The sequence below is a fragment of the Lineus longissimus genome, chromosome 5, assembly GCF_910592395.1.
Source record: "Lineus longissimus chromosome 5, tnLinLong1.2, whole genome shotgun sequence".
Classification (NCBI taxonomy): domain Eukaryota; kingdom Metazoa; phylum Nemertea; class Pilidiophora; order Heteronemertea; family Lineidae; genus Lineus; species Lineus longissimus.
Window position 1 is genome coordinate 22,321,826 of NC_088312.1, and position 24,270 is coordinate 22,346,095.

General features: G+C 42.0%; 5 protein-coding genes and 1 long non-coding RNA gene across 10 annotated transcripts; 1 reads left to right on the forward strand and 5 right to left on the reverse strand.

Annotated features, from left to right (window-relative positions):
* Positions 1-320: 320 nt before the first annotated feature.
* On the reverse strand, positions 321-4,970 carry LOC135487954 (uncharacterized). 3 transcript variants are annotated; one of them, XM_064772264.1, is made up of 5 exons: positions 3,788-4,970; positions 2,419-2,561; positions 2,228-2,294; positions 1,870-1,985; positions 321-1,599 (listed from the first exon to the last, which is right to left on the reverse strand). In XM_064772264.1, exons 2-5 carry the CDS (start codon positions 2,530-2,532, stop codon positions 1,411-1,413), a joined length of 486 nt encoding a protein of 161 aa, XP_064628334.1. In that variant the 5' UTR covers positions 2,533-2,561; positions 3,788-4,970; the 3' UTR covers positions 321-1,410. The 3 variants fall into 3 exon arrangements, 2 of the variants coding, with proteins under 2 accessions (XP_064628334.1, XP_064628333.1); XM_064772263.1 differs by having other exon boundaries at positions 3,507-4,970; XR_010446906.1 differs by lacking the exon at positions 2,228-2,294 and having other exon boundaries at positions 324-1,599; positions 2,419-4,970.
* A 19-nt stretch (positions 4,971-4,989) lies between these two features.
* LOC135487959 (uncharacterized) lies at positions 4,990-7,395 on the reverse strand. The gene is made up of 3 exons (XM_064772270.1): positions 7,324-7,395; positions 6,613-6,684; positions 4,990-6,288 (listed from the first exon to the last, which is right to left on the reverse strand). The coding sequence occupies exons 2-3, from the start codon at positions 6,671-6,673 to the stop codon at positions 5,753-5,755; spliced, it is 597 nt and encodes a 198-aa protein (XP_064628340.1). The 5' UTR covers positions 6,674-6,684; positions 7,324-7,395; the 3' UTR covers positions 4,990-5,752.
* A 1,377-nt stretch (positions 7,396-8,772) lies between these two features.
* Positions 8,773-10,626, reverse strand: LOC135487960 (uncharacterized). Its single transcript, XR_010446907.1, has 3 exons — positions 10,477-10,626; positions 10,041-10,102; positions 8,773-9,517 (listed from the first exon to the last, which is right to left on the reverse strand). It is a non-coding gene; the product is annotated as an uncharacterized LOC135487960 (long non-coding RNA).
* A 1,347-nt stretch (positions 10,627-11,973) lies between these two features.
* Positions 11,974-15,015, reverse strand: LOC135487944 (IST1 homolog). The gene is made up of 3 exons (XM_064772244.1): positions 14,304-15,015; positions 13,562-14,006; positions 11,974-13,212 (listed from the first exon to the last, which is right to left on the reverse strand). Exons 1-3 carry the CDS (start codon positions 14,567-14,569, stop codon positions 13,003-13,005), a joined length of 921 nt encoding a protein of 306 aa, XP_064628314.1. The 5' UTR covers positions 14,570-15,015; the 3' UTR covers positions 11,974-13,002.
* A 277-nt stretch (positions 15,016-15,292) lies between these two features.
* On the forward strand, positions 15,293-17,112 carry LOC135487956 (NADH dehydrogenase [ubiquinone] 1 beta subcomplex subunit 4-like). The gene is made up of 3 exons (XM_064772265.1): positions 15,293-15,476; positions 15,931-16,074; positions 16,295-17,112. The coding sequence occupies exons 1-3, from the start codon at positions 15,324-15,326 to the stop codon at positions 16,364-16,366; spliced, it is 369 nt and encodes a 122-aa protein (XP_064628335.1). The 5' UTR covers positions 15,293-15,323; the 3' UTR covers positions 16,367-17,112.
* Positions 17,113-17,776: 664 nt separating this feature from the next.
* LOC135487930 (cyclin-dependent kinase 8-like) lies at positions 17,777-24,224 on the reverse strand. 3 transcript variants are annotated; one of them, XM_064772222.1, is made up of 13 exons: positions 23,953-24,224; positions 23,282-23,369; positions 22,923-23,033; positions 22,297-22,437; positions 21,981-22,038; positions 21,503-21,634; positions 21,169-21,312; positions 20,782-20,851; positions 20,417-20,489; positions 20,140-20,237; positions 19,794-19,899; positions 19,395-19,496; positions 17,777-19,059 (listed from the first exon to the last, which is right to left on the reverse strand). In XM_064772222.1, the coding sequence occupies exons 1-13, from the start codon at positions 24,081-24,083 to the stop codon at positions 18,952-18,954; spliced, it is 1,362 nt and encodes a 453-aa protein (XP_064628292.1). In that variant the 5' UTR covers positions 24,084-24,224; the 3' UTR covers positions 17,777-18,951. The 3 variants fall into 3 exon arrangements, with proteins under 3 accessions (XP_064628292.1, XP_064628293.1, XP_064628291.1); XM_064772223.1 differs by having other exon boundaries at positions 19,395-19,484; positions 23,947-24,224; XM_064772221.1 differs by having other exon boundaries at positions 23,947-24,224.
* Between the last annotated feature and the right edge of the window lie 46 nt (positions 24,225-24,270).

Sequence of the window (24,270 nt, forward strand, 5' to 3'; positions counted from 1 at the left end):
GTCCAAAATAACCAGTATTTTGGACAGTGTGAGAACAATGAGTGATAGAACTAATGTCCAAAGAGCCTTTTGAAAGTGCATTTGCTGCATATTGCCAGGGTCACAGATCCCATCATTGGGTTGTAGTTCTTACAGGAGATAGCGTCCTACAACTAATTCTCAAAGAGATCAAGATTTATTGTACGGCGTTATCCTCTTTAAGCTAGGGTACACAACCATGTTGGCACTAAAAGAATTACCTTTTAATGAAAAACAAACACTAAACGCATTTAGTCTGATTACATTTACATGTATTTACAACAGAAATTTATCATTAACTATAGTTTTCAACTCATTACATTCAAATTTGTGACTGGCATTTAAAGTAGAAATCTATCAATTAAGTTAACAATTCATTACTCACATTCATTCAATTTGAAAGCAGTAAAACGTTTTCAGGACAATAACCCCTTGATACATTGCCCCCTATACAGTAATCCCAAGATATCCTCACACTATAAATGGCCAGACCTTTGCAAATATCATAGGATCTTCCTCTTTATACTCTAGCAGATTTAGTCTGATTAACATCTACATGTATTTACAACAGAAATTTATCACTAACTATATTTTTCAATTCATACATTCAAATTGAATCTAAAGTAGAAATCAGCAGATTTGGTCTGATTACATCTACATGTATTTGCAACATAAATTTATCATTAACTATAGTTTTCAATTCATGACATTCAAATTGCATCTAAGCAGAAATCTATCAATTAAGTTAACAATTCATTACTCACATTCATTCAATTTGAAAACAGTAAAACTGTTTCAGGAGAATAACCCCTTGATACATTGCCCCTATACAGTAATCCCAAGATACATGTATCCTCACACTATAAATGCCCAGACCTTTGCAAATATCAAAGGATCTTCCTCTTTATACTCTAGCAGATTTAGTCTGATTAACATCTACATGTATTTACAACAGAAATTCATCAGAGATCACCAAAGTCCTCAATGAATTGCCACACAATAATGCAGTCCAGTAGGATATTCTAAGTCAGGAACATACAAAGCCTAAAAAACAGGCCTCAATGGCCTTCAGCAGTGTCAGATATTCTAAAGCGTTCACCTCAATGATAAGAAATGCCTGAGTTGGAGAGGTTCTATCACCAAGAGCCAACATTAAGGCTGCACAGTTACACTCATGAGAATGTCACACAATAAGGCAGTCAGTAGGATATTCTATGTCAAGAACATACAAAGCCTAAAACAGGCCTCAACAGCTTTCAGCAGTGTCAGATATTCTAAAGCGTTCACCTCAATGATAAGAAATGCCTGAGTTGGAGAGGTTCTATCACCAAAAGCCAACATTAAGGTTGCACAGTTACACTAATGAGAATGTCACACAGTCAGTAGGATATTCTATGTCAAGAACATACAAAGCCTAAAACAGGCCTCAACGGCCTTCAGCAGTGTTGGATATTCTAAAGCGTTCTTCTCAATTATAAGAAATGCCTGCGTTGGAGAGGTTCTATCCCCAAGAGCCAACACGAAGGGCTGCACAGCTCCACTTGGGAGGTCCTGAAGGAATGAGGGGATATTTGTTGTCACCTGCAAGACAAATCAATTTCTATCAGACAATTAAGCTAATGTAATATACATGTAAGCAAAGACCCCTCTAGACTACCGGTAGTCATCTACTAAAAAACTATGGCCCTGTTAATTTCAAATTAATTCATCAGAGGACCACTTCCCTTGTTCATTTCAAACAAGTTGACACAAAATTATGAATTTGTTATAATACAATCAAAAATCTGTATGCAATAGTCAAGGTTGCCATGCTCAAATCGCAAAAACTACATGTAGGCAATAACTCTATACCTGCTTGAACTGTATGAACGATGACATTGCCTCAGTCACGGATGGTCTATGACCTTTTGTTGGCCTGGGGGGCAGCATGATCGGTAGAAGTTGCATTGCAACTACACTCTGTTCCACTGGAAAATAACCATTATAATGTATTTTGGAAATGATACTCAGTTAGCAGTACTGGTTCCATTCATTCATTGGTCTAAATTGAGGTCCTCGGTGAAATAATTTCAATAAAACTGAATATGCTACCGTATGTTTGCACTTATTAGCACACTGTCATGTGCTTATTAAAATAAGGTGCGCTTATATGGCCAAACACCACTAAATGTTCTCTGGCATCCATTTTGCGCACACAAAAAATACTTACCAGCATAGGTTAGTGCATGCGACATCCGCAGGTGGATAAATAATGTTTTTAATCCTCCTGTCACATTCTGTGAACAAACGAAACAAGTTAAAGGTAGGTCCATACTTGACGATTACAACACAAAGAATCACTTTTCAAAGCAATTCCACACTTTCCGAGTATGATTTTCTATAATCAAATCAGATCCTTACCCCAAGACTACTATCATGACTATTACATAGTAGTAGATTGCGGTACTTCCTTGCAAACTTCATTCTGGTACCAATTTTTGGAATCAGCTCCTTTATTATTTCATTGTCCAACATACAGAATGCCTCCTCATCAATGCCTTCATCTGAAAATAGATGTAGTCCTAAATGACATGAAAATCATGCAAAAATGAAGGTTGCTATAGCTTAATCTGGTGGTATTACGTATACTAAGTACTAGTAATTAATGACAACAGGCCAGCCAGTCAATACTGACATGCTTCCATAGAGTAATTCTTGGTTTGATCAGGATTCAATTCTGCAAAAAAAAGAAAAAAAACCTAGGTCACCATCACCTCCCACAAAATGGACACAAAAAACGTTGTAGTCCAAAAGCACCACCCCTTCTCAGCGGCCTACATGTAATGGAATGGTTTGCAGTTTTTGGAGTATTTTCAACATCCTGTGCAAATTTTATTGTAGCACTAGCAGCCAATTTAGAATCAATAAAACAAATTTTGGAACAAAAAGATTCATCAACCCACAATCATTCAACAACCACTGCTGCGCACTATCGCTAGCCATTAATCTTGGTACATCCTGTTGTGAGACTTTTCAATACTATCAATACTACCAATTATGACCCCCCCTACTTTCGTCAAAATTATAGAATTAACCCTAACCCTAACCCTAAGCATTATAGAATTTCCATCTATCTAGGCCTACCACTCTTGTTAATGCAGGCAAGCATTGTGTTGCAAAAGGAAAGGATCATGGGGAGACCCTACTGAGATCCGATATATCAATTCGATGATATACCAGGTACTGTTATTCACTGTAATCTACAAGAGTACTCAATTTCGACCTGGCCATTTCATTCGATAATAACCAGTTAAAAATACAGAGTTGGTAGATAATCATAAAGACATTTAGTAATTAGTAGAGGACAGGAAGGATCCAAGAAAGCATCCACAGAACGAACTTCTCTTTCCAAATACATAAAATTAAATAAGCTACACTACTGAACACTGACTGGACCTGGCGGTCCTGGATGATTATATGTCTCAGGCAAACTGCACTGCAAAACTTACAACTATCAATAAGACTGCAGACAATTCAGACAATGACCCATCCAGAATGCCAGATCAAAACGTCCAGATTGAATGAACAGTCTCACGACGAGTGACCAGTCAGACCAGTAGGCCTTCTGGTCTCGGCAGTGGATTTCGACTGAATTCAGTGTGGACATTTCAAAGCCTTTAGGCCTATGGTGGCCAGGCTGCACCACTAACAGGGCTATAATGTACATTGCATGTAGGGCCTAGCATGCTAGGCCCTACATGTACATATGTACATGTATTGTAGACTATACACTGTATGTGGTGGGTCAGTGCATGCAAATCATGAATGAATGAATCATCATCTGTTCTGAATGAAGCGTCTGTGTCCGAAGCATTTTTCAGCAAGACATTTCACGCAATATGCGTGAATTTGACACTCTGCTATAATGAGACAACAATTTCTGCTCGCAAGTATTTGGAAAAGGAACATTTGGCAGAATGAGGTCGAAATCGATCGCATTTTAGATCAGTATAAAACGTCAACAGTCCCGGCGACTTCCGCCATCGATTTTGAGCTCGATCCGAGTGCACCCTCTCGGAAATACTTCACACTTGCGTCAACTTTTTCGGCGGGAATATTCAAACTAACGAGTATCTCATTAAATGCATGTAATGCGCGAATGCTCTACTAATACTTCGGAACAAATTTTCAATAATGTTCATATAAAATTTAGCACTAAAATCGAATAAAACTGTTTGAAACTGTTCTTAAATCGAGAGTGCGACACTTTGCTTCATGGCGCGCATCGCATTATCACAAGAGCGCTGACGGGCGCGCACTTTCGCGGGCCTTTTTAAGTTGTCTTTTACTTATCACATCGCCTACAAACTTCTTCTTTTTCCAGTTTAGTGCATTCTTCATTAATAGAGTAGCCTACAGGCCTATCGAACTGGTGATAAAAATGTTTTGTGCATGCGTCGTGAGAACTGAAGAAAAAAGAGAACTAAAAACAGGTTTCGAATGGTGCGCGTTTTCTTTTTTGCCTTAGGCCTTTACAAAATTGTCAAAAAAAATGTCTTTTGTGCTGTCGGAAACATGAAAAAAAGAATATCTACAAAAGCTATATCTTACCCTTGAACACTTTAACCAGTTCTCCCATCCCCCATGATGCCAACGTTTCCTCCACGTCCATTTCAAAGATCAGCGAAAACGAAGTTTGGCTTTTGAAGCGGGTTAAAAATGGCGGCGATCGACGCTGGACGTCTGCTGTCTGGGGGCGCATTCTGATTGGTCGAAGCTTACTACTTCAAGTGGTTAATTCACAAAATCAGTGATTCTGATTGGTTGGCTGATTTTACTACTTGAAATGGTAAAAAAGTATTCATGCTGTTTGGATTTCAAGTAGTTACTCTAACTATGAAAATAGTTATGTTAACTACTTATTGGTAAACGTATCGTTAACAACTTCAAATGGTAAATGATTTACTATTTAATTTTTGGAGTGTACGTCCTTGACGACCACGTCGTTACATTAGACGCTTATTTCGTTGCCGTTTTGTACGGTTGTGATGGTTGTGACATCACCGACAGGCGGTTCCAGCATAAACATGTAGCCCATGTAACCTGCTGTATATTTTTGCCATTATAGTGTATACAGCCCTCGTAGGCATTATTATACTTCACACAAGAAGAATCTTGGACCCCTACTGATGGTGAGGCGAACTATAGTACACGTACATCTGCTCTGTAGTCCTTTTGACAATACAAATGAAAATCCAATCAACATTTTTTTGGAATGAATCACGATTTTATTTCAAAACCTGAAAATGTGGTTACGTTCTAATTCTACATGTCAAAACTCTAAATGTCCATATTATACCCTTCAAGCTAGGATTCCAGAGGGAACACAACGATATGTGTCTTTAAGTTCTTTCAAAATTCATTTGGCAGTGATTGGTCAGTGATGATTCCGTCTTTCAGATGCGAGAGAAAAAAAATCACACCAGATGAGTCTTTATGCACACATGAGTTCAGTTACGTCCGTGCGAATGTCTAATTCACAACCGGTGTAAAAATGTCCTCCCACTGGAAAAATTGTCCGACCCTATTGTATGCTGACGGATTAAAGTGAATGGTTCTATAGAGGCCATGGCTTCAATAGCTTAGAGAGGTAAGAGCAAAAGAGAATCATTTTGTTTCCCGGACATTCTATCCGGGGACCATTCAAACTTCTACACCGGTAAGTCTTTCAGCACACCAGGAACGGGATCAGGAATTAGTCTATTAGGAGCATCAACTCATCATCGGGCTCTCTTCCCTGCGTAAGACATAGCCGACACCATAAACTACGAAAGGTGCTGCCGCCAGTCACGAAGTCCCGGGCATGAATTCCGCCAGGTCGGCGGCTTCGTGGAACGATGCCGACGCTCCTTTTGCTGACCACGCCCCCGCCGAGCCCACCACCGAACCCGCCTCCCAATCCCCAGCACCGAAGACAGGCTGTGTTGTATTGGGGCCCGGGCCGCATCCTTCCGGCGGGTCCACCGCCTCTACGGTCCTCTGGATCGAGAGCAATCACCCGGCCAGGCTGAGGCATGGCAGCGCTCCGCCGGTGGAGATGCTTGGCGACGACGAATGGGCCGCGACTTCCAATTCCCCCGAAGCCGCCACCGCCACCAATTCCCCCGAAGCCGCCACCGCCGCCGTGACCGCGACTCCCTCCCGACCATCCGCCTCCTCCATGACGTCCCCCTAATGACCTGTGGTCACCGACACTTCCGACTCGAACAGGTTTACGTGGATAAGTCGTATCTGAAATAGCAATACAAGGTTCCATCAATATATATATACATGTATATACAGTGGAATTACCTTAGCAGGCACCTCTCTATTAAGGACAACCTCTCTACTAAGGACTGACAATACTTTTGGTCCCGAAGTGCTGATTTCCATTCACCTTGACCTCTCTAATCAGGACACCTCTCTGTTAAGGACAGCACGTCAGTCCTTGATAATAGAGTGGTTCAGCTAAGGTGCGAAGTTCACGAAGAGGGAAGTTCATTAGAGAGCATCAATGACTCCAAAAAACGAAATTGTCGAAAGGTTTTTAAACATTTTGATGTGATAGATACCTACATGAAAGAACTCCCTCTAATACTGCAAGTCCAAGCACCAACATGAATACGCAAGTCTTCATTCTTGTATACCCTGAAAATGAGAAGATATAGATAGTTTTAGAAAATGTACCCAGTGCAATTTGTTACGCATCTGCAGGGAAAATGTTTAGGGTGTTTTCGAAAAGCCCCCTAAACGCCAACGTAAACGCCTATATCCCATAGATTGACAGTCTGATAACGAAGGCGAGGATAGGATAGGCCTTCACGTGGACGTTTCGGAGGCTTTGCGAAAACTCCCTAATGAACTTCGTATGCGCACAGTCTTCGAAAGTCCCGCAGTTGTCTCATCAAACAGTCGCTAGCTATTCTCAACTTCCATCATAGCATCACACTCCAACAGTACACCCGCAAAGGGTCAACCATCAGCAAGCCTCTCCACCGGCGGAGCGCTGCCATGCCTCAGCCTGGCCGGGTGATTGCTCTCGATCCAGAGGACCGTAGAGGCGGTGGACCCGCCGGAAGGATGCGGCCCGGGCCCCATTACAGCACAGCCTGTCTTCGGTGCTGGGGATTGGGAGGCGGGTTCGGTGGCGGGGCTGTGGTCAGCAAGAGGTGCGTCAGCTCTGACATTGTCTGATTTCGGTTGACGGAGAATTATTTCCGAAATTTTTTTAATCAATGGAGATATATTACTCACTGTGACACTATAATAATTGTTTTAAAAACTTACCTTTTTGAGATCCTTCGAACGTTTTGTCCAATTGATAAATGAATTTATTGATCAATATCGGCGAATAACTTTTTCACGATGTCTCCTACCGAAAGAGCAGAGCTAGACTGGCGAAGAAAGAGCGCATGCCCAATTATATACATACTGCCGGCCAAATGTTATCGAGAAAAGCTTATGACAGGCCATATTCTCATTATCAAAAAGTTATCAAGAAATTGGGCTATCATAGCACCCGTTCTCAGAACAATCTTCGCGCCATTTCTAGGTGTTTAGTCACTTTATTTGGTCGCCGATTTGTCATGGAGTGGAAAACCCACGACCCCGGACCTATACGTTTGGCTCAACATGTTTAAGGTCAGATTCGTTCGAAATTTGAAATTTGAGAAATTGGATTTAAAAAGTTCCACTTTATGTTGATACGTACTGACAGAAAGTTTTATAATGTCGGCCTAATAAATGTGGGCCTACATACCATGCATGTCAAGTTTCATGGATTTTGCATACATTTTACGGCATGTTTACTTTTAATTACTAGGGGGCCGTAAACCATCCTGGCGTAACCAGTGGTTTCAATATACTCCGCCTGTCGATCTTTTTTGTGTACATGTACCATGGAGGTATTATTAATAATACCTCCATGCATGTACATAGGAGTAAAAAAACTGGTCTCAGGGTGCATGTTAACAGTGTACATTTGCAGACGAGGAACGAACAATACAATTAAACTAATGAATCAGAGATATATCAGATACAGTAGGTCATATTGTAATCAAAGACAAAGGCATTTTATCATTGTGACATATGTTGCTAGAGACTACACTTAATGTGGTGATTCCAGCGACAGACTATACACACTTAGAAAAAAGGGTTCCACAAAGAACCTTTAGGGGTTCTATAAGCCGCCGCTGTGGGATCACCCCTTAAGGTTCCTCAAAAAACTCTCCAAGGGGTGCTATTATAGCACCCCACCCAATACTGAGGGTGCTCTGAAGCACCTTATTAGAGGGTGCTCTCAAGCACTCTCAATTAGAGGAGCTCCCATTGGTTGGTCCGTCCTACACAGGTTTGCTCCGTTAGGCTTAGCTACCGCCATGTAACCGCCAAGTTTAGGGGAACCTCAAGGGCCCTCGGGTCCTGTCAATCAGGTACACGAGTTAACTCAGGTACATCAGATGTATGACCCACTAGGGGCTGCCCGAGATGTCACGTATCCGTCTCTTGATTTACAAGAACATATATCCCGTCCTCGCGAGTTGAGACGGCTCCTGGCTGAGTTTACAGCAACATGTAGGTACAAAGTTCTCTTATTTGTATCCCTAGAGCCAAGCCGAGTTCGTTGTCAAAATAATTGGAATTAATTAGTGTTTCCAACATGTCGTGTCCTCCGGCGACCGACACACACTGGGAAAGTTCTGCATGGTTGACAACACAGAATGAAAGACAAATCAATAAATTTTCAATTAAAAGGTGCGTTTTATTTGTTTTAAATCGAAAAATGTGTAGAGTAGGCATCAAATAAAAACAGTTACAAAATGATAGCAATATTTACAACACTATGATTTTATGATATTTCGTGCGCAAATATGATGAGATTGAAAAATAACATCGTGGAAATATATAAATCTAATTGCGAGTCTCTTAATTTTCCCATTAATTCACGGAGAGACGAGTATTCGTATTTCACTCACGACAAGCGTCATGTGCATGTCTCTTCCGCAAACCAGGAACCTTTAGCTCATAATGATTGGCCCAGTTCCATGTCCACTTTCATTATGACATCTTCGACACCAAAGACTTTGACGGGAAGCTCCCGGCCCAGTGGTTGCGAAGTCCCCAGTGGGTAGAGCCTTGCGTTTTCCCGAAACGAGATCAGCCCGCACGGCGCTCCTCTTGCTGACGACACGTACCGGCCATGTACCGCTACCAGGCGACGTTTGTATTGGCCTACCTAGTCCCCAGCACCGAAGACAAGCTAGACTGAAAACCCTAGGCCTTGTAGGTCTTCCAATGTAATCGGGATCCACCGCAACCAGGCGTTTCGGCTCGATTGCCGCGCTTCTCTTGCTGATCGGGCCGAGACCCCCGAAGATGCCCCCTTTTCTGCGACTGCCGCCGGACCAACCGCCTCCGTGACGGCCAACTGAAGGACGAACGCTTCCGTGGTCGCGTGCAAAATGAGAAGGATACACCCTGTCTAAAATACAAAAATAAGGGTTCTATCAATATTGTGCGAATGATGGTTCTATGGCATGAATAGAAATGAAAATAGAGAAGAGTACCTGTGACTTCATGCCACGCCCTTTCGTTAAGCCCAATAAAAATTTTGAAACAAGATAAAGAAACGCAGACGGAACATTGATTCTCGAGCTTGGTTGAGACGCGTTCGGTCATTCAGGTCAAACGAAATATCTTCGTCTGCTGCGAGAATAAATGAATGCTTTTCACAACAAGTTAAAAACCCAAAAGAAACTAATCTAACCTTATGCTCAAAAACATTAACGGGACTATATACGAGGGAGCCAGGTATTAGCGGCAAGAGGTTTCACTAAGTCACTGATAGGCGTCTTCACTATCGCACTGCCGGAGGCGCGTTATCATCACCATTATAAAAATGGACCTAGTTCCACCCATATCATTCGTCAGGAGACCACCAAGCTCCAGCCAATGTGGTTCCCTTAAAACTCAGACACGGATTTTTGATGCATTATGATACTTACATGAAAGAGCTCCCTCCAGCACCGCCAACCCAAGCACCAGCATAAACATGATAGCCTTCATCCTGAAAGTGGAAAAGAACGATGAGAAAGGGGAAGATGACGAACCTTGATAACTTGGGGCAGATTTGCGCCTGGCGCTAGCCATTGCTTTAACGTAAGAACCATACACAAACAATGATATGACAGGTAAAAATTTGGTTCGCCAGCTGCCATCATGGATGAGACAATGTGACCGTACCTTGGACACGCACCAGGGAGGTTTCGAAACCTCTCTCGTAGATTAGGCACGCTTCTCGAACGCTTCAGTTGCAGATAAAACAACAAAGGTCAAACTGGGCTTGAAGAAAAGCACAGAGGATCAAACAATGCCACTATTTCCATTACTGCCGCCAATGTGCTTGGATGACAATAAATAACATTTTGTAAGAAAACCTACCTTTAGGAGATTCTCGGAACAAAAATTTGTGCAAAGAGAAAAAATGATGAAAAATATCAGCGAAAGACTTCAGTTTGCGATGTCTCTTTCCCTGATATTTCGACTGAACTGGTAAAAAGAGCGCGATGTCTAGTCTATATCATCCTTATCACGCGGTATGTGCCTGTTTTCTGAGAAACTTCACTACTCACGTCATTTTTAAATGAGTTAAGCGTCAAAAACCCCGGGTCAAGGACATCCGTATTGACAGGTGAACTCGAGCGGTTGGCCTAAAAACCGCATCTTGAATTAGCTGAATCACCATGTTTAAAATCAATATCCGATTTTGAATTTCGCCATCTTGAGGAAGGTTTCGCAAACGAAGTACCAAGTATAAAAGTTAAATGTACTTATCGACGACTTTCTTTGAAAATGTCCGCGGTTCCTCGTAAACAATAGAAGTATTTGTCGCGTTACACGACAGACCTCCGTACGTCGTCGTTCGCAGGCATTGCGAAACGTGCCTAATGTTTTTCGGGTGAAATATTTCCTAAGTGACTCAGTACCAACCTCTTGTCCGCAATATCCCTATGGCTGGGTTTTCCAGCCCTAACACTCCCACCAGGATGTTTGTCAATTAGCCTTTCATTATTTTTCTCTTTCAATGCTCGGGGGATTTCACGAGATGGCACAAGGAAGCATCGCAAGGCGTTCAGGCGAACCGATAACGTTTTTACGGTCCGACAAGCGGGTTCTTCGCGGGTTCTTCGTTTCAAGGTATAACACGATAGCCAGTTTCTGGAGAAAAGTCTTGTATTGCATTTGCCGCTATCATCTGATCATTCAAATAATATACATGTATCATTAATTAACCTTATACAGTAGAACCTCTCTTAGCTTATTTTTTCAAAGGTATCCACAACTTGACCGTAACAAGGACACCTCGAAGACATCATTTTGCCGCAACTTTGTCCAATCTGACATCTCTTTATTCCAGACACCTCAATACAGCATATCAGTCCAAAAGATGTCAACTTTGCAGTCACTCCCATCAGGACACATCAAAGGCAGCACTTGTCTTGGATGTGTCCAATCCGATGTCTCTATAATCAGGACACCTCAAAGGCAGCACTTGTCTTGGATGTGTCCAATCCGATGTCTCTATAATCAGGACACCTCAAAGGCAGCACTTGTCTTGGATGTGTTCAATCTGATGTCTCTATAATCAGGACACCTCAAAGGCAGCACTTGTCTTGGATGTGTCCAATCCGATGTCTCTATAATCAGGACACCTCAAAGGCAGCACTTGTCTTGGATGTGTCCAATCCGATGTCTCTATAATCAGGACACCTCAAAGGCAGCACTTGTCTTGGATGTGTCCAGTCTGATGTCTCTATAATCAGGACACCTCAAAGGCAGCACGTCTTAATCTCAAGGTTGTCCCTTTTCTTTGTAATCAGTCGGCTCAAGACTACACTTGACAGTTCCAGAGGTGTCTCTGGTGTGTCAGACGTTCTACAGAGAATAGTCAAATGGGATTGTTTTATATCATGTACATGTGTATAAAGATAGCACAATTTATTACATAACAGATAAATCAAGGGTAGATATTCACAAGACTTCTGTCTATACACCAGGAAATTAGCAGATTTTAAATGCTGAAGCCAGGTGTGCCAGATTAAGTTACACCAAGGTGCTGATAGATGTCACTACTATCTCTTCTTTTTCTACCATGCACATATTGCAATTCTGTGGGCTGTGAAACGCTAGTCTCCAATAAAAGGCCTAGGGGAGCCAAACATGACCCATTGTGAGGCCTGGGTGAGCTGAACACAAGCCACTGTGATGAAAACACAACAAATCATCCGTGATAAAGACAGTATTCCATATGGAGAGAGAAGCCTAGCTTTGATGTTTCATTATAATGCCCATTCATCCAAAATCCATCTTATGAAGACAAAGTCTCAATCAGTCTGTTGAGGACAAAGACACAATCCACCTGAGGACAAAGTCACAATCAGAATCCTAAGATTAGGTCTCTGATCTTTGGTAAAAGTACATTGTTCCCTGGTTGTTTTCAATCAATGAGCACAGACTTCTCAGCATAACAAATATATAAGGATGCGTACATGTACTTGTACACAACAAGAGGTATACAACTGGTATTATACAAAAGTTGTGGCAATTACTGTCAGGCTCAGTCAGCGGGTTACAAGCCCTAGCATGAAGTACTGTTGATGTTGCAGCCCAACATACCACAGGAAGAGTACCAAAACACTCATCTATATTCGGGCAAGCGGGCAAGTGACAAGCAGGAAAATTGAACACTGAATAAGCCAGGTCTGTTCACCACAATGTGAACACTATACTTCCATCGAAACCACCTTGTTATGGAGCCCTTGCCAATGAACTTGTTCAAATTGATCGAAGATCCATAACATAAATTTCAGTCCACTTCCAGCTGAATTGTTTAGCAGGCTTATAAACGACTTGGTTTGTCCCTTTATTAATTGCCAGTCGGATCAGCACTGCCTTTAGCACGAAATTCTATTTCTTTTTCTTAAGTTCTTCAAATCTTCGATTCAGGTCGTCGAAATCCACGTTTTCACTCGCAGAGCCAAATGAACCGCCACTGGCACCGGGCAAATTGTTGCTTGGTATGTCAGGGAGATTGAGTTGAAAAGATTCTGCAGGTTGGTTAACTGCTGGAGGCTGAGGAGGGTAGAGCGTCTCCGGAGGTGGGATAGCTGTGAAAGGCTGAAAAGAAACAATGGTTTATAAGCCGGAGGAGACATGGAATCATTAAGAATGAGATCTTTTTTCATTTTAGTGTTTCACAAATAAGTGAGTATGAATCATAAGTCAAAGGGCATGTAAGCTATGTAGCCTGTGATTATGTCATCTATTTCTTGCTTTATAATAATGCAGCTTTTTTCACCAGTCTCTTATGGAGGTAAACCTCATTAAAAAGACACCCAGAATTGTACCAAATTTGACAGCTCCATTCAATAAGACCATCAATCAGGACACTTCCCTCAGGATGGCATTGCCCAACGAATAATCCCATTTATACCAGAAACTACCATACTGTAGGTCTTCATCTTACCTGTGAAGGCAGGTCAGGCATTGGCAGGAGCGGTCCCTTGCTCAGATCATTCTCAAAAGGTAGCGCTGGCATCGGTGCTACAGTACCATCTCCGGTCACCTCCCCCGGCTCAAGCAAGTTCATCTTGTAATGAGTGTCAGCAAAATATACCTCATCCTGCTTCATGATCTCAGGGTCAGGTTCGAATGCCACATTGAAGTTCTTTGAAATTTCAATCAAGTACTTTTCTATTAGAAGAGGGGGTGGCGCGTGCACTCCAAGCTTATGCATGACTCGCTCATTGACAGAGCTAGTCGTATTAGCTTTGTATTCTTGGATCAGTTCTTTGCCATATTTATGTTGAAATTGCTCAGTGATGGTTTTGAATTCATTGATATCACCTTGCAATCTTGGAGTTGCCCACACAACAGTTGAGACAGCTTCGACCAATCCTTCATCAAGAACTCTGAAAATAATGAAATAATTCATTTTCACCCACATTATGAAACACAAAGTTTGAGGCAAACATTTTCAGTCTGAATAAAAAGACAATATATTGTAGTTTTACTTGATCATGACTTCTTACCACACCAAGTTTTAGCAAAGTTGCATGAATGAACACTGCGCTATGACATTGTGTACAAGTGCATTTCTATTTTCCTGACCCATGACCAACAGCATACCCCCCTTAACTTTAAAAACAACCAAGCCCTCCTCATTACAAGCACACTGTTCCCTGGTCAAGACAGAGTATTCAACTCACTTCATCTCCTGAATGAGTCCAAATCTAGCCAACAACAGATCACAGTACATTTCCAGGAGTTCCAATGCCTCCACCATGTAGTCTTCTCGAATGATGTGTTCCACTCGTATCCTGGCTCGATCAATTTTGTTGTTTGAAAGATAATCTGCAATTTCCCGCCGTGCTTTCTGGGCTTGCTCAGTTTTCTTTTTCTCCAGCAATTTCAGCCTATTACATGCCAGGCTTAAATTGATCTTCAGTTTTTGTGGGTTGTGCCAAGAAAACATTGTTGCTTTACTTTCAGGCAAAGGTCTGTTTCACTTTCAATGGTGGAGTCGAGCCACGCCTGGAAACGCTGAATCTTCACGATTTGTTGCGGAGAAGGATTCTTAATTACACGGACAGCTCAAGGGTTTTTCAGGTTTAGGAAACAGTGATCTTTATAGCGGCATCAGACAGCCTCATCATTCATGATGTGTTACATCACATGAAAATGAGTCATCCACCATGGACCATGTATGTTGTAGGCCTGACCTAGCATAGGGCCCTAGGTCAGTGATGGAAGAAGTTGGGCTGTTGACAAACAACAGCACAAACCAAAAGTCACTGTAATCAATGTGACCTGCAACGTCTTCTTGGATTAGGATCAGTCAGTAGATACTTGGGTTGGCAAAAAGATCAGAATAGTCCATCAAAATAACAATGAATTTATGAAAATTTGTTTTGCCGGACAGTGGCGACACCTATTTTCTTGGTAGTTTTTTATAAACTCTGGTAATTTTTCCTGATGACCGCTCAACACTCACTTTGCCCGCGAGGTTGTCTTCATTTTAAAAGTTGATAGGCGACAGGTAAATTCTGTTTTGGAATGGTGCGAATACGCTAAATAGGTGTACATTTAAAACGTCTCAGAGACTCTAAGGAGCTGGTTTATCGGAAATGTGACTCTCAACTGAGAGTTTCCCACAACGAAACATTCATCGGGGAGACTGTAATTCGTCATACTAAAAACCACCGAATGACCGCAGTGACCCAGAAAAAATGGCGAGCAAAAATTGGGACCCGCATAAAGTCTTCGACATTTCTCCTGAGGAGAGAGCAGTGGTCGAAGAAAGAGCGCGAATGCGTGTGGAACTCAAAGCTGAATGGCAAAAGAAATTGACAAACCCAAACAAGCCAACAACGGGTTTTATTGTAAGTTGTTCTTGTCAATTATGTGACAAGGTTATTTGTCCGACAACGAATAGTCGCGCTTTGTACAGTAAATGTATATTGTTTGGATCTATTTTCGGACGACATTTTTGTAATTCCCTTTTCATTGCTATGTATAACTTGTTGCAGAGGAATGGTAAGGTCTTGCTGTAATTTGTTCAACAGTCTACCACTCCTACCAGCAGTTGTCACTAACACTGTCCATCGCATCGGCAGCCACTGTCCACTAAGCATACAGGCGGAGGAAGCCACTACTGGCCCAAATAAACCTAGATATAGGCACAATGAACAAAATAATATGTGGTGTGTGACCATTCTTTTGTTCATTGGATCTACAATTTGGTCCATTTTGTAGCTCAGCAGCCCTTCCTAAAATCAACTATTTCTGTCAATCTTTGTTTTTCACACTTAAGACTCCCTTTGGTTTTTGTTTCAGTTTGATCCAGCCATCCAGCGATATTTCTCAACACGTTCTGGTGGTTATCAATATTTCAAGCCCACACCATACACTGCGGCTGTAACATTTAGCTTAGTAATTGGGCCAATGATACTATTTTCTGTCTGGGCACAAAGGTCAAAGGTGAGTCTAGGCAAAGAAATTTGCACCGAAAAAATTGATGCAAATATTTTCTTCCGAATGCAGAACTTTTTTTAAAAGGCGAAATAAGATACAAGTGGTTATTGTGATTGGCCTGGTGCATCACAGCTTCTGCCCTCTTTGGATTAATCAATTGACAGCGGTAGACAAGTCGGAATATATTTCCAGATGAAGACCTAAATATACTTGTCTCTGATTTCAGAATAAGGAGGAAGCAACTTATCGGAGTGGAACTGTAGCTTACAAGGATAGATGGAATAAGTTCTTGAATTAGGTCGTTCTTGAGGAGGCGCTGCTTTAGGGGACTCTATGAGAGAGTGAACTGTGTGTGATCAGAACTCGTGATCTGAGATGCTTCTAAGTGGAGAAATAGATTTTCAGAAGTGTGGCTTGGTCGTCAGTGTTCAGTTGTTTTGATTCCTCTGTCAAGAGGTCCATGCAACCATAGCAACTGTAAAATCAATAAAACATATAAAATGTACTCCGTGTGTCAAGTAGCCTTTGTTTTAGGAGATTTGAATATACCAGCGAGTATTTGTTCCGCTGATCTGAAACTTATTTAACCCTTGCACCACTTTCCTCGATGAAGTTGTCAATGTCTTAACTAGAAGATTCCAGACTGGAAAATTGAGATGAACAAGTTAAATCGAGGTGTGCATGGCATGAAAATTGGTTCAGCATTCTGTATTAAGAAATGGCGCTTTTATTACTCTCAATGCTGTGAAGGTGACACCATCTGATTGCTCTGAATCTTGGTGAGACATCAAAATTGACAACCCACACAGTGAGGACAGTTGCTATCTGAACAGCGTCCATTTTGACAACATTTCGCACTGGTTAGACCTGGATGATATTCTCATGAAGACCTGTGAGGAGCTCCATCAGTTATTTTGACTTAGAAAGTGTATTGTGTGGAGTCTGATTTACACAGCTCAGCTCAATATTTACTGTAAATAGAATTCATGAATGTGTTGTTCACAGATGTGAGAGTTTGCCACAAATAAAAAGTTGTAGACAGAATTACCCTTGGCATTGTTCTTCAATCTGCTCTTGAAATCTTCTGGATTCCTGCCAGTGTTCAACTCCTCCTGCCAAGGCATATACACTGCATTCACATATAATTTACTGCCTACGCATAAAACCAATGCGTTAAAGTGTCAGTCCGCCTCGTGAACGATGGTTCGAGGCCAGCCAGTAGCTCATAGCTAGGGTACAAACCTTCCACCGGCACCTGATAAGAGATATGGGAGTTTTAGAAGTAAGCAGTGAAAGCCTAATCTGGCTGGTCCTTTCATTCAGGGTGACACTGTACCAGTAATCGGCATACTACACTGCGGATAACGCAGCCACCTGCAACGAATCGGGGACGAACTCTTCCCAGTGTCCAAGATTTTCCTGTTTAATGCCCAGCCCTTTCTTGCCTCCCTCACACTTGATAGCCTAAACCAACATCTTGCAGTTACATGCAAGTAACTAATGTCAAGCCCAAACTGGATGCCCTGACCGAACTCCTGGGATTGAGGCTAACCTGTGGTGTGGGCTATGGCCCTATGAGTAACAAGCTGAGCGTCCTAGCCATCACTCCACTGTCCAACACATGGGTCTATTATCAAATGAAAGACCCTACTCAATAATTCTCATCATTGATTGCCAAACATCCAGATACAACTAACAATACCCATCATTTGAAAATATCGAAATCGATTTTATTGTTATTCACATATACATCCAGGATTTCAGACGGGGTGAACCAAAAACAATTTTGTTGGACATGTCAGGCAACCTCAACAAATTGGTTGTTAAAAGAACATGTACCAGGAAAAATGCAACGTACTGTGAGCTTGCAAATTATAAACTACTTGTATTTAACCCTTTTGGGCTCAATTCCCAGATGAGCAAAAGCTCAGTTCCCCTGTGCATGGGAGCACAGTTTCCTGGTGCGGTGAAGCACTGAGCACAGTTCCCCTGTGCGTGGGAGCACAGTTTCCTAATCCTGGTGCGTAGAAGCACATTCCATGTGCACAGAGCACAGTTCCTTAGTGCGTGGGAGCACAGTTCCCTAGTGCGTGGGAGCACAGTTCCCTGGTGCATGGGAGTGCATGGTACATGGGAGTATAGTTTCACAGGCGTAGGATGTCCAAGCAACAAGACACTGCTTCATGAAACAGAGGTAATCAAACAGGTATCACACAAAGTCATCAAATGTTTATTGTTGACCACTGTGCCTGACCATTCATGGTTGTGTCCCATGTGAAGACCTCAGAACCGTGGCTGACCATATACCGTAGAGGTTGTCCCCTGTGAAGACCTCAGAACCGTGGCTGATCATATACTGTAGAGGTCGTCCCCTGTGAAGACCTCAAAACCGTGGCTGACCATATACCGTAGAGGTCGTCCCCTGTGAAGACCTCAGAACCGTGGCTGACCATATACCGTAGAGGTCGTCCCCTGTGAAGACCTCAGAACCGTGGCTGACCATATACCGTAGAGGTCGTCCCCTGTGAAGACCTCAGAACCGTGGCTGACCATATACCGTAGAGGTCGTCCCCTGTGAAGACCTCAGAACCGTGGCTGACCATATACCGTAGAGGTCGTCCCCTGTGAAGACCTTAGAACCGTGGCTGACCATATACCGTAGAGGTCGTCCCCTGTGAAGACCTCAGAACCGTGGCTGACCATATATTGTAGAGGTCGTCCCCTGTGAAGACCTCAGAACCGTGGCTGACCATATACCGTAGAGGTCGTCCCCTGTGAAGACCTCAGAACTGTGGCTGACCATATACCGTAGAGGTCGTCCCCTGTGAAGACCTCAGAACCGTGGCTGACCATATACTGTAGAGGTAGTCCCCTGTGAAGACCTCAGAACCGTGGCTGACCATATACCGTAGAGGTAGTCCCCTGTGACGACCCACTTGATGAGTATGTCATGTTCTGTTGTTGTCCACTCTGCATTCCATGGACATGCTTCTGAAAATAACCCAAAGAAAAGAAATTGTCAGCAAAACCATTACACGTACAGTAAACGTGAATAAGCAGCCAATAATGCCATCTACCCCTAAGACTGGATGGTGCGGTCTTAAACAAAATGTATTAAAAGTTGCAAACTTAATACTGTATAGTGTAGATTTACTTCCAGACGAAGACAAATCGTTTACAATTATAACCTTAGACATGTCAGTTTACTTCGGTTGCCTGAGCAGCGAAAGGCCTAATCCAAGCTGGAAGCCTCAGAGAGACTCCTTTGGGTTTCACGCCCGGCATAACCATCACTCCACTGTTTAGCCAAACCCTATCTTACTTACCTGGTAATCATTAGTGACCACTGTCTGTCCCTGTGTTGTTGTGACCCGCACCCGCTTTGCAGGAGGTTGATTGTGACTAGACGACTGATCCTGGTTGCCCGCCTAGAAAAAGATGTAGTCACTGAACGTCGCAAAGAAAAACTTGACTTGAGCAGGTGTCAAGCCTGTTAAAGTCCTACGCTCTTTAATCAAAATCTAAAATCTAAATTTGAGTTTTTTTCAACACAGAGAATATGCCTACATATTTACATATAAAATCAGAATTTGGTATTTTCAAAGTAAAAAAAGCCAATCATGAGATTCTTTGGGGCCTATTCCAGCTAGCAAGGATGCATGCTCGTTTCATTTTATGTGACTGTCTTGGGAAGTTTCCGAAAGTCAAGTGCAAGCCCGACCCACCTTGTGCGTGCTCACTTTACTGGCTCCAGTATCGGCCTTGTCATCATTGTCATCATCAGTAAGGAATTCTCTCTTGGGGTAAGGAATGGGCATGCCTTCAAATACACTGAAAACAGTACAAGAAAATTAGCATTTCTTCTGCCAAAGGCAACAATATGATTCACGAACAGAAAGATTTTCATCAACTTCTAAAGGACGAATGTCTGGGGGCAGAATTCCTTAAGAGGGATGTCATGGGTGTGAATATTCAAGTGCATATCCTTCCTAGTCGAACCCACAACCTCCTGATTATAAGCACAATGCCCAAACCAATATGCAACTGGTCTTCAATGAGTGGCTCACTTACTCTGGATAAGGTGTGGGATCCTCGGTGAAGTACGGGTCTTGCATGGCTTGTTCTGAAGATATCCGTTTGTTGGGATCCATGATTAGAAGTTTTGAGAGCTAGAAAGAAAATGGGAAAAAGACATTTAAAAGTTGAAGAACTGTTAAAACTACTGACATGACCATTCATTGGAAAGCTCTTGATAAGCACTTTCTCATAGTACCATTTTTAAACAATTATGTTTCACTATTCACTTATTAACATAATATTTATCCAAATCAAGTGCACAAAATCTTACCAAATGGAATGCCCTGCTGTCTGATTTCACTTTATGTTTGTCCATGTACTTCATGAGGTTACAGTTCATGTAGCTGAAAAAAACAAGAATAAAATCAAATTTTTTTTTACAAAAACTACATTATATACTGTATTTTGAGAACTCTCCTGCCAGAATTCCATTATGAAGTGAAAAACTTGGCAAGGATACACAAATTACAAGCACACAAACATCCTGGCATGATCTCTATCTGGTGCTCATAAGTTTAGTGGAACAGTGTTTTTTCATGGAAATTTCACTGCAGACTTTCCAGGTGATTAACAGAGGCTACTGAAACAAAAATAAACTGAAAAAAGTTTGATAAAAAGATCTGGGATGTTTCTTACTTTGTTTTCTTGAAGTCGTTCATAAGTGCGGTATGCTCAGGCATCTTCTTGATGTCTTCCCAATCTTTCTCTAAAAACAGAAAAGAAAGTATACAGGTAAAATGTTATAAGAACGAGTATTTGACCCACTTTGCTTTAACTTATTCAAATCAACCTCATCTTCTGTCTTATTCTTTGTCACAAAATTCAGCTGATCTGAAGACCAGGTAAAATTGAAAACTAGTTTCTCATCCCCACTTGCCCCAAATTTGACGGCCGCCTGAGACAAAAAAAAATTTCATATTCTGTCACTTCTTTATTTCAATTTACATCACACCACACATGCGTAAGGTGAAGGAACATTCCACCATTTTTGGGGGTATGAGTCGAATGAATACTGTATCTCACCGAGGGGGAATCCCATGACATTGAATATTCTATCGAGCTGATCGTGATGATAAGGATTACTCGTTTTGATGTCCTCCTGTCGACAGTGGAATATGGGTTCGGATGTCAATAGTTCAGCAAATATACAACCTATGGCCCAAATATCTGAAAGAGACAAGAGCATTCAGTGAAACAGGAGAAAAAGTCAGATAGGAAGTCAACAATTAATTAGCAAAATGGAGAGAAATTTCAATGTTTCGAGACAATCTGTCTCGCCCACCGGGCAACGGATGAATGCCGACATCAATATGAGGAGCAAGTGGAACAAGACAACCTTTGACCTCTTGACTCTTACCTATGGCTTTTGTGTAATGCCTAGCACCTAAAAGAAGTTCTGGGGCTCGATACCAGAAGGTCACAACCACAGGGTCAAGGTCGGCTAAAGGCTTCAATGGATAATTGAACAACCTAGCAAAACCCATGTCCGCTGAAAGAAGAAGTTTAGCTCAGTGAATTTCTTTGGGTGCGACTCTAACTTTATATGTTGATACATGGACTGGACTCGTCTAGGGACCTGATACTGGTTATGGCTGCCTCACCAAACACTGCGGCTCGTGCAAGGGTGGAGTTAAAATGTGAGCCAAAACTTAGGAGGCAGCCAAGCTAAGCAATGTGACATTAAGGTGTTACATTACCGCTTGATGACACAGCATCAGGGAGGCTCAGTGTGCTGTATGATACTCAGGAGGTGGGAGAAGTTTAGGTGGAAGTCCGGTTGATACCAAGAGGTTTAATGAAAACATAACTGAGCCAAAATGGTTGACAAAACTTACCGATTTTGACTCGACCTCGCTCAGAGCCTTCACCCATTACAAGAATGTTTGCTGGTTTCTGAAAGCAGGGACAAGAATTAGAAAACTTGATCAAAATGGTGACGTGTGAACTGCAATTTGATTTGATAGAAAATTATCCAAAACAGTAAAAATCAAAAAGATAAACAACGAGCAAACTTGTTTTACACATTCTGAAAAATTCAAACTTTGACCAGAAAAAATTCACCTGAAAATGGCAGGAGTAGCGTAATATCGAATGATCTCTGCAACATACATTTTGAATCATATTTAACTGGTTTCAGTTTAAAATACCTACGAGATCTCTGTGTAGCACCCAGTTTCTGTGTAGATAATGAATTCCAGCCAGGATCTGGAATAATAACGACTTCACCATATTTTTAGGGACTGGCACTGTCTTCTTGTTTGCTTTGGCTGATCTGTGAAACTTGATGATGTGCTGTAAAACAATATGCATCAAGTTGAGTTGGCTGAGAAGAAAGAATTAAGATACGCATATGGCTATTTTAGTTGGGAAGTGACTACTTGGCAAGCCCGGCTTACCAAACAGCGACTTTTTCTTGTCCTGAATGGAGAGCCGAACTCATTAATATTAAAGTAAAGTCTCCAGCTCTCCAAACAGGGTAGATTTTTTACCTGTTTGGCAAGCCCGGCTGGCCGAACAGGGTGGCTTTTTAGTGCTGTTCGGCAAGCGGCTCTCCAAACAGGACAAAAAAAGATGCCTGCTCGGCGAGCGGCTTGCCAAATAGACCCGGCCTTTTAGTTATTGTGTCGAGAAACACTCAATGAGCAGACCCAGGAGTACAGGGTACAGGGTAACAAACGTCTTTAGCAGAACAGTTTTTACTGGATGTGACAACACTATGGTTCAGACTGGATATCAACAGTAATTTGAAAATGTTCCTTTCCTGCCATAGTACCTACCCAAAGATCATGCTCAGCAAAGTCAAACAGTAGCCAGACTTTTCTATCTGAGTGTGACAGGAAGACTTTCTGGAGACTGATCACATTGATGTGTTTGAGTTCGCGGAGAAGCTGAAAGTAAAATTGTAAAACATGTGACTTGAAACAAGGAGTGCGTATTCCTGATGAGGCTTTTGGTCCTCAGCATTCCAACACTTCCTACACCTTGATCTGTGATCAATATCATACCCAACAATAACTGGCTTTACCCGCAGACAAGACATGTTTTGGTCCACATTGCAGCAATAATAGTCACAAGTTGCGGTGACAAAAATCGCTCGTTTGCAGAGCGCCTAAGATATTTAGGGTATGATACTCACTGCGATCTCTCTGCATGCTGACATAGATATTCCAGTTCCCTCAATCTGCTTCAGAGCATATTCTTTTGTGCCTTCTTTATCACCATCCCTGAAAATTTGGATATGACAGTGTTTGAAACAGTCAGATTATATTGTTTTGATCCTTCCCATCAGGACCCTCACTTTGAGTGCTCGTGAACAGGAATGCTGAGTAGCTCACTCAGCTTAAGATTCTTCCAACAAGCAATCTGGCCAAGAAAGTTGCCCTAAACAATAGACCAAAGAAGGCTGGGGAAAACGAGCTATAGAATTCAATATTCAGTTGTACAATCGTGCAAATGGCCATGGATGATAAACAGTTTTCCCTCATCTTTGCAATCCTCGCAACCATCCATAGTAGCTAACTGGTAGTCCGCGATGAAAATCACACATCATACACTTTTTTCAAATTTCATAGAAAAAGCAAGAGACACCTTCCTCTTTTACTTTACTAAAGAACAGCAAATGCACAATTCCTGTGATAAAAACACTCTCACTGCTCCTCGATGTGGCGGGATTGTGTATGTTGAGATTGCGTCAGAACAAAACGACGATAGACGTGTGACGTAAGCAAAGAGGGGGAGGGGGTCAACAGTGGTTGTATCACAGGGGTTTATGTATTTGCTGTTGGTTGGATTTCTACACACAATAACCTGGGGTTCTTTTTCTTCGCTTTGTAGACATGCCCGTATGTTCCTCTGCCGACCTTGCAACCTTCGTAATCAAACAACTCTTCAACTTTTGCTCTTTCTGACGCAAGTTTTGTCTTGAAATCGTAGTCCATGTCGACTGAATTCCCTGTTTGGGATACCCTGTTATGGTAGCAAGGTTCCTAACAAGAAATCTATCTGATCAAACTGATACTCTGCAGGCTACAACAAAAGAAATATGCCAGCATCCTGAAGAAATACATCCTTGCCCTCCATGTTTGGGGTAGTGTTTTATAAACGTTGGATGTGCATTCCAGGTGA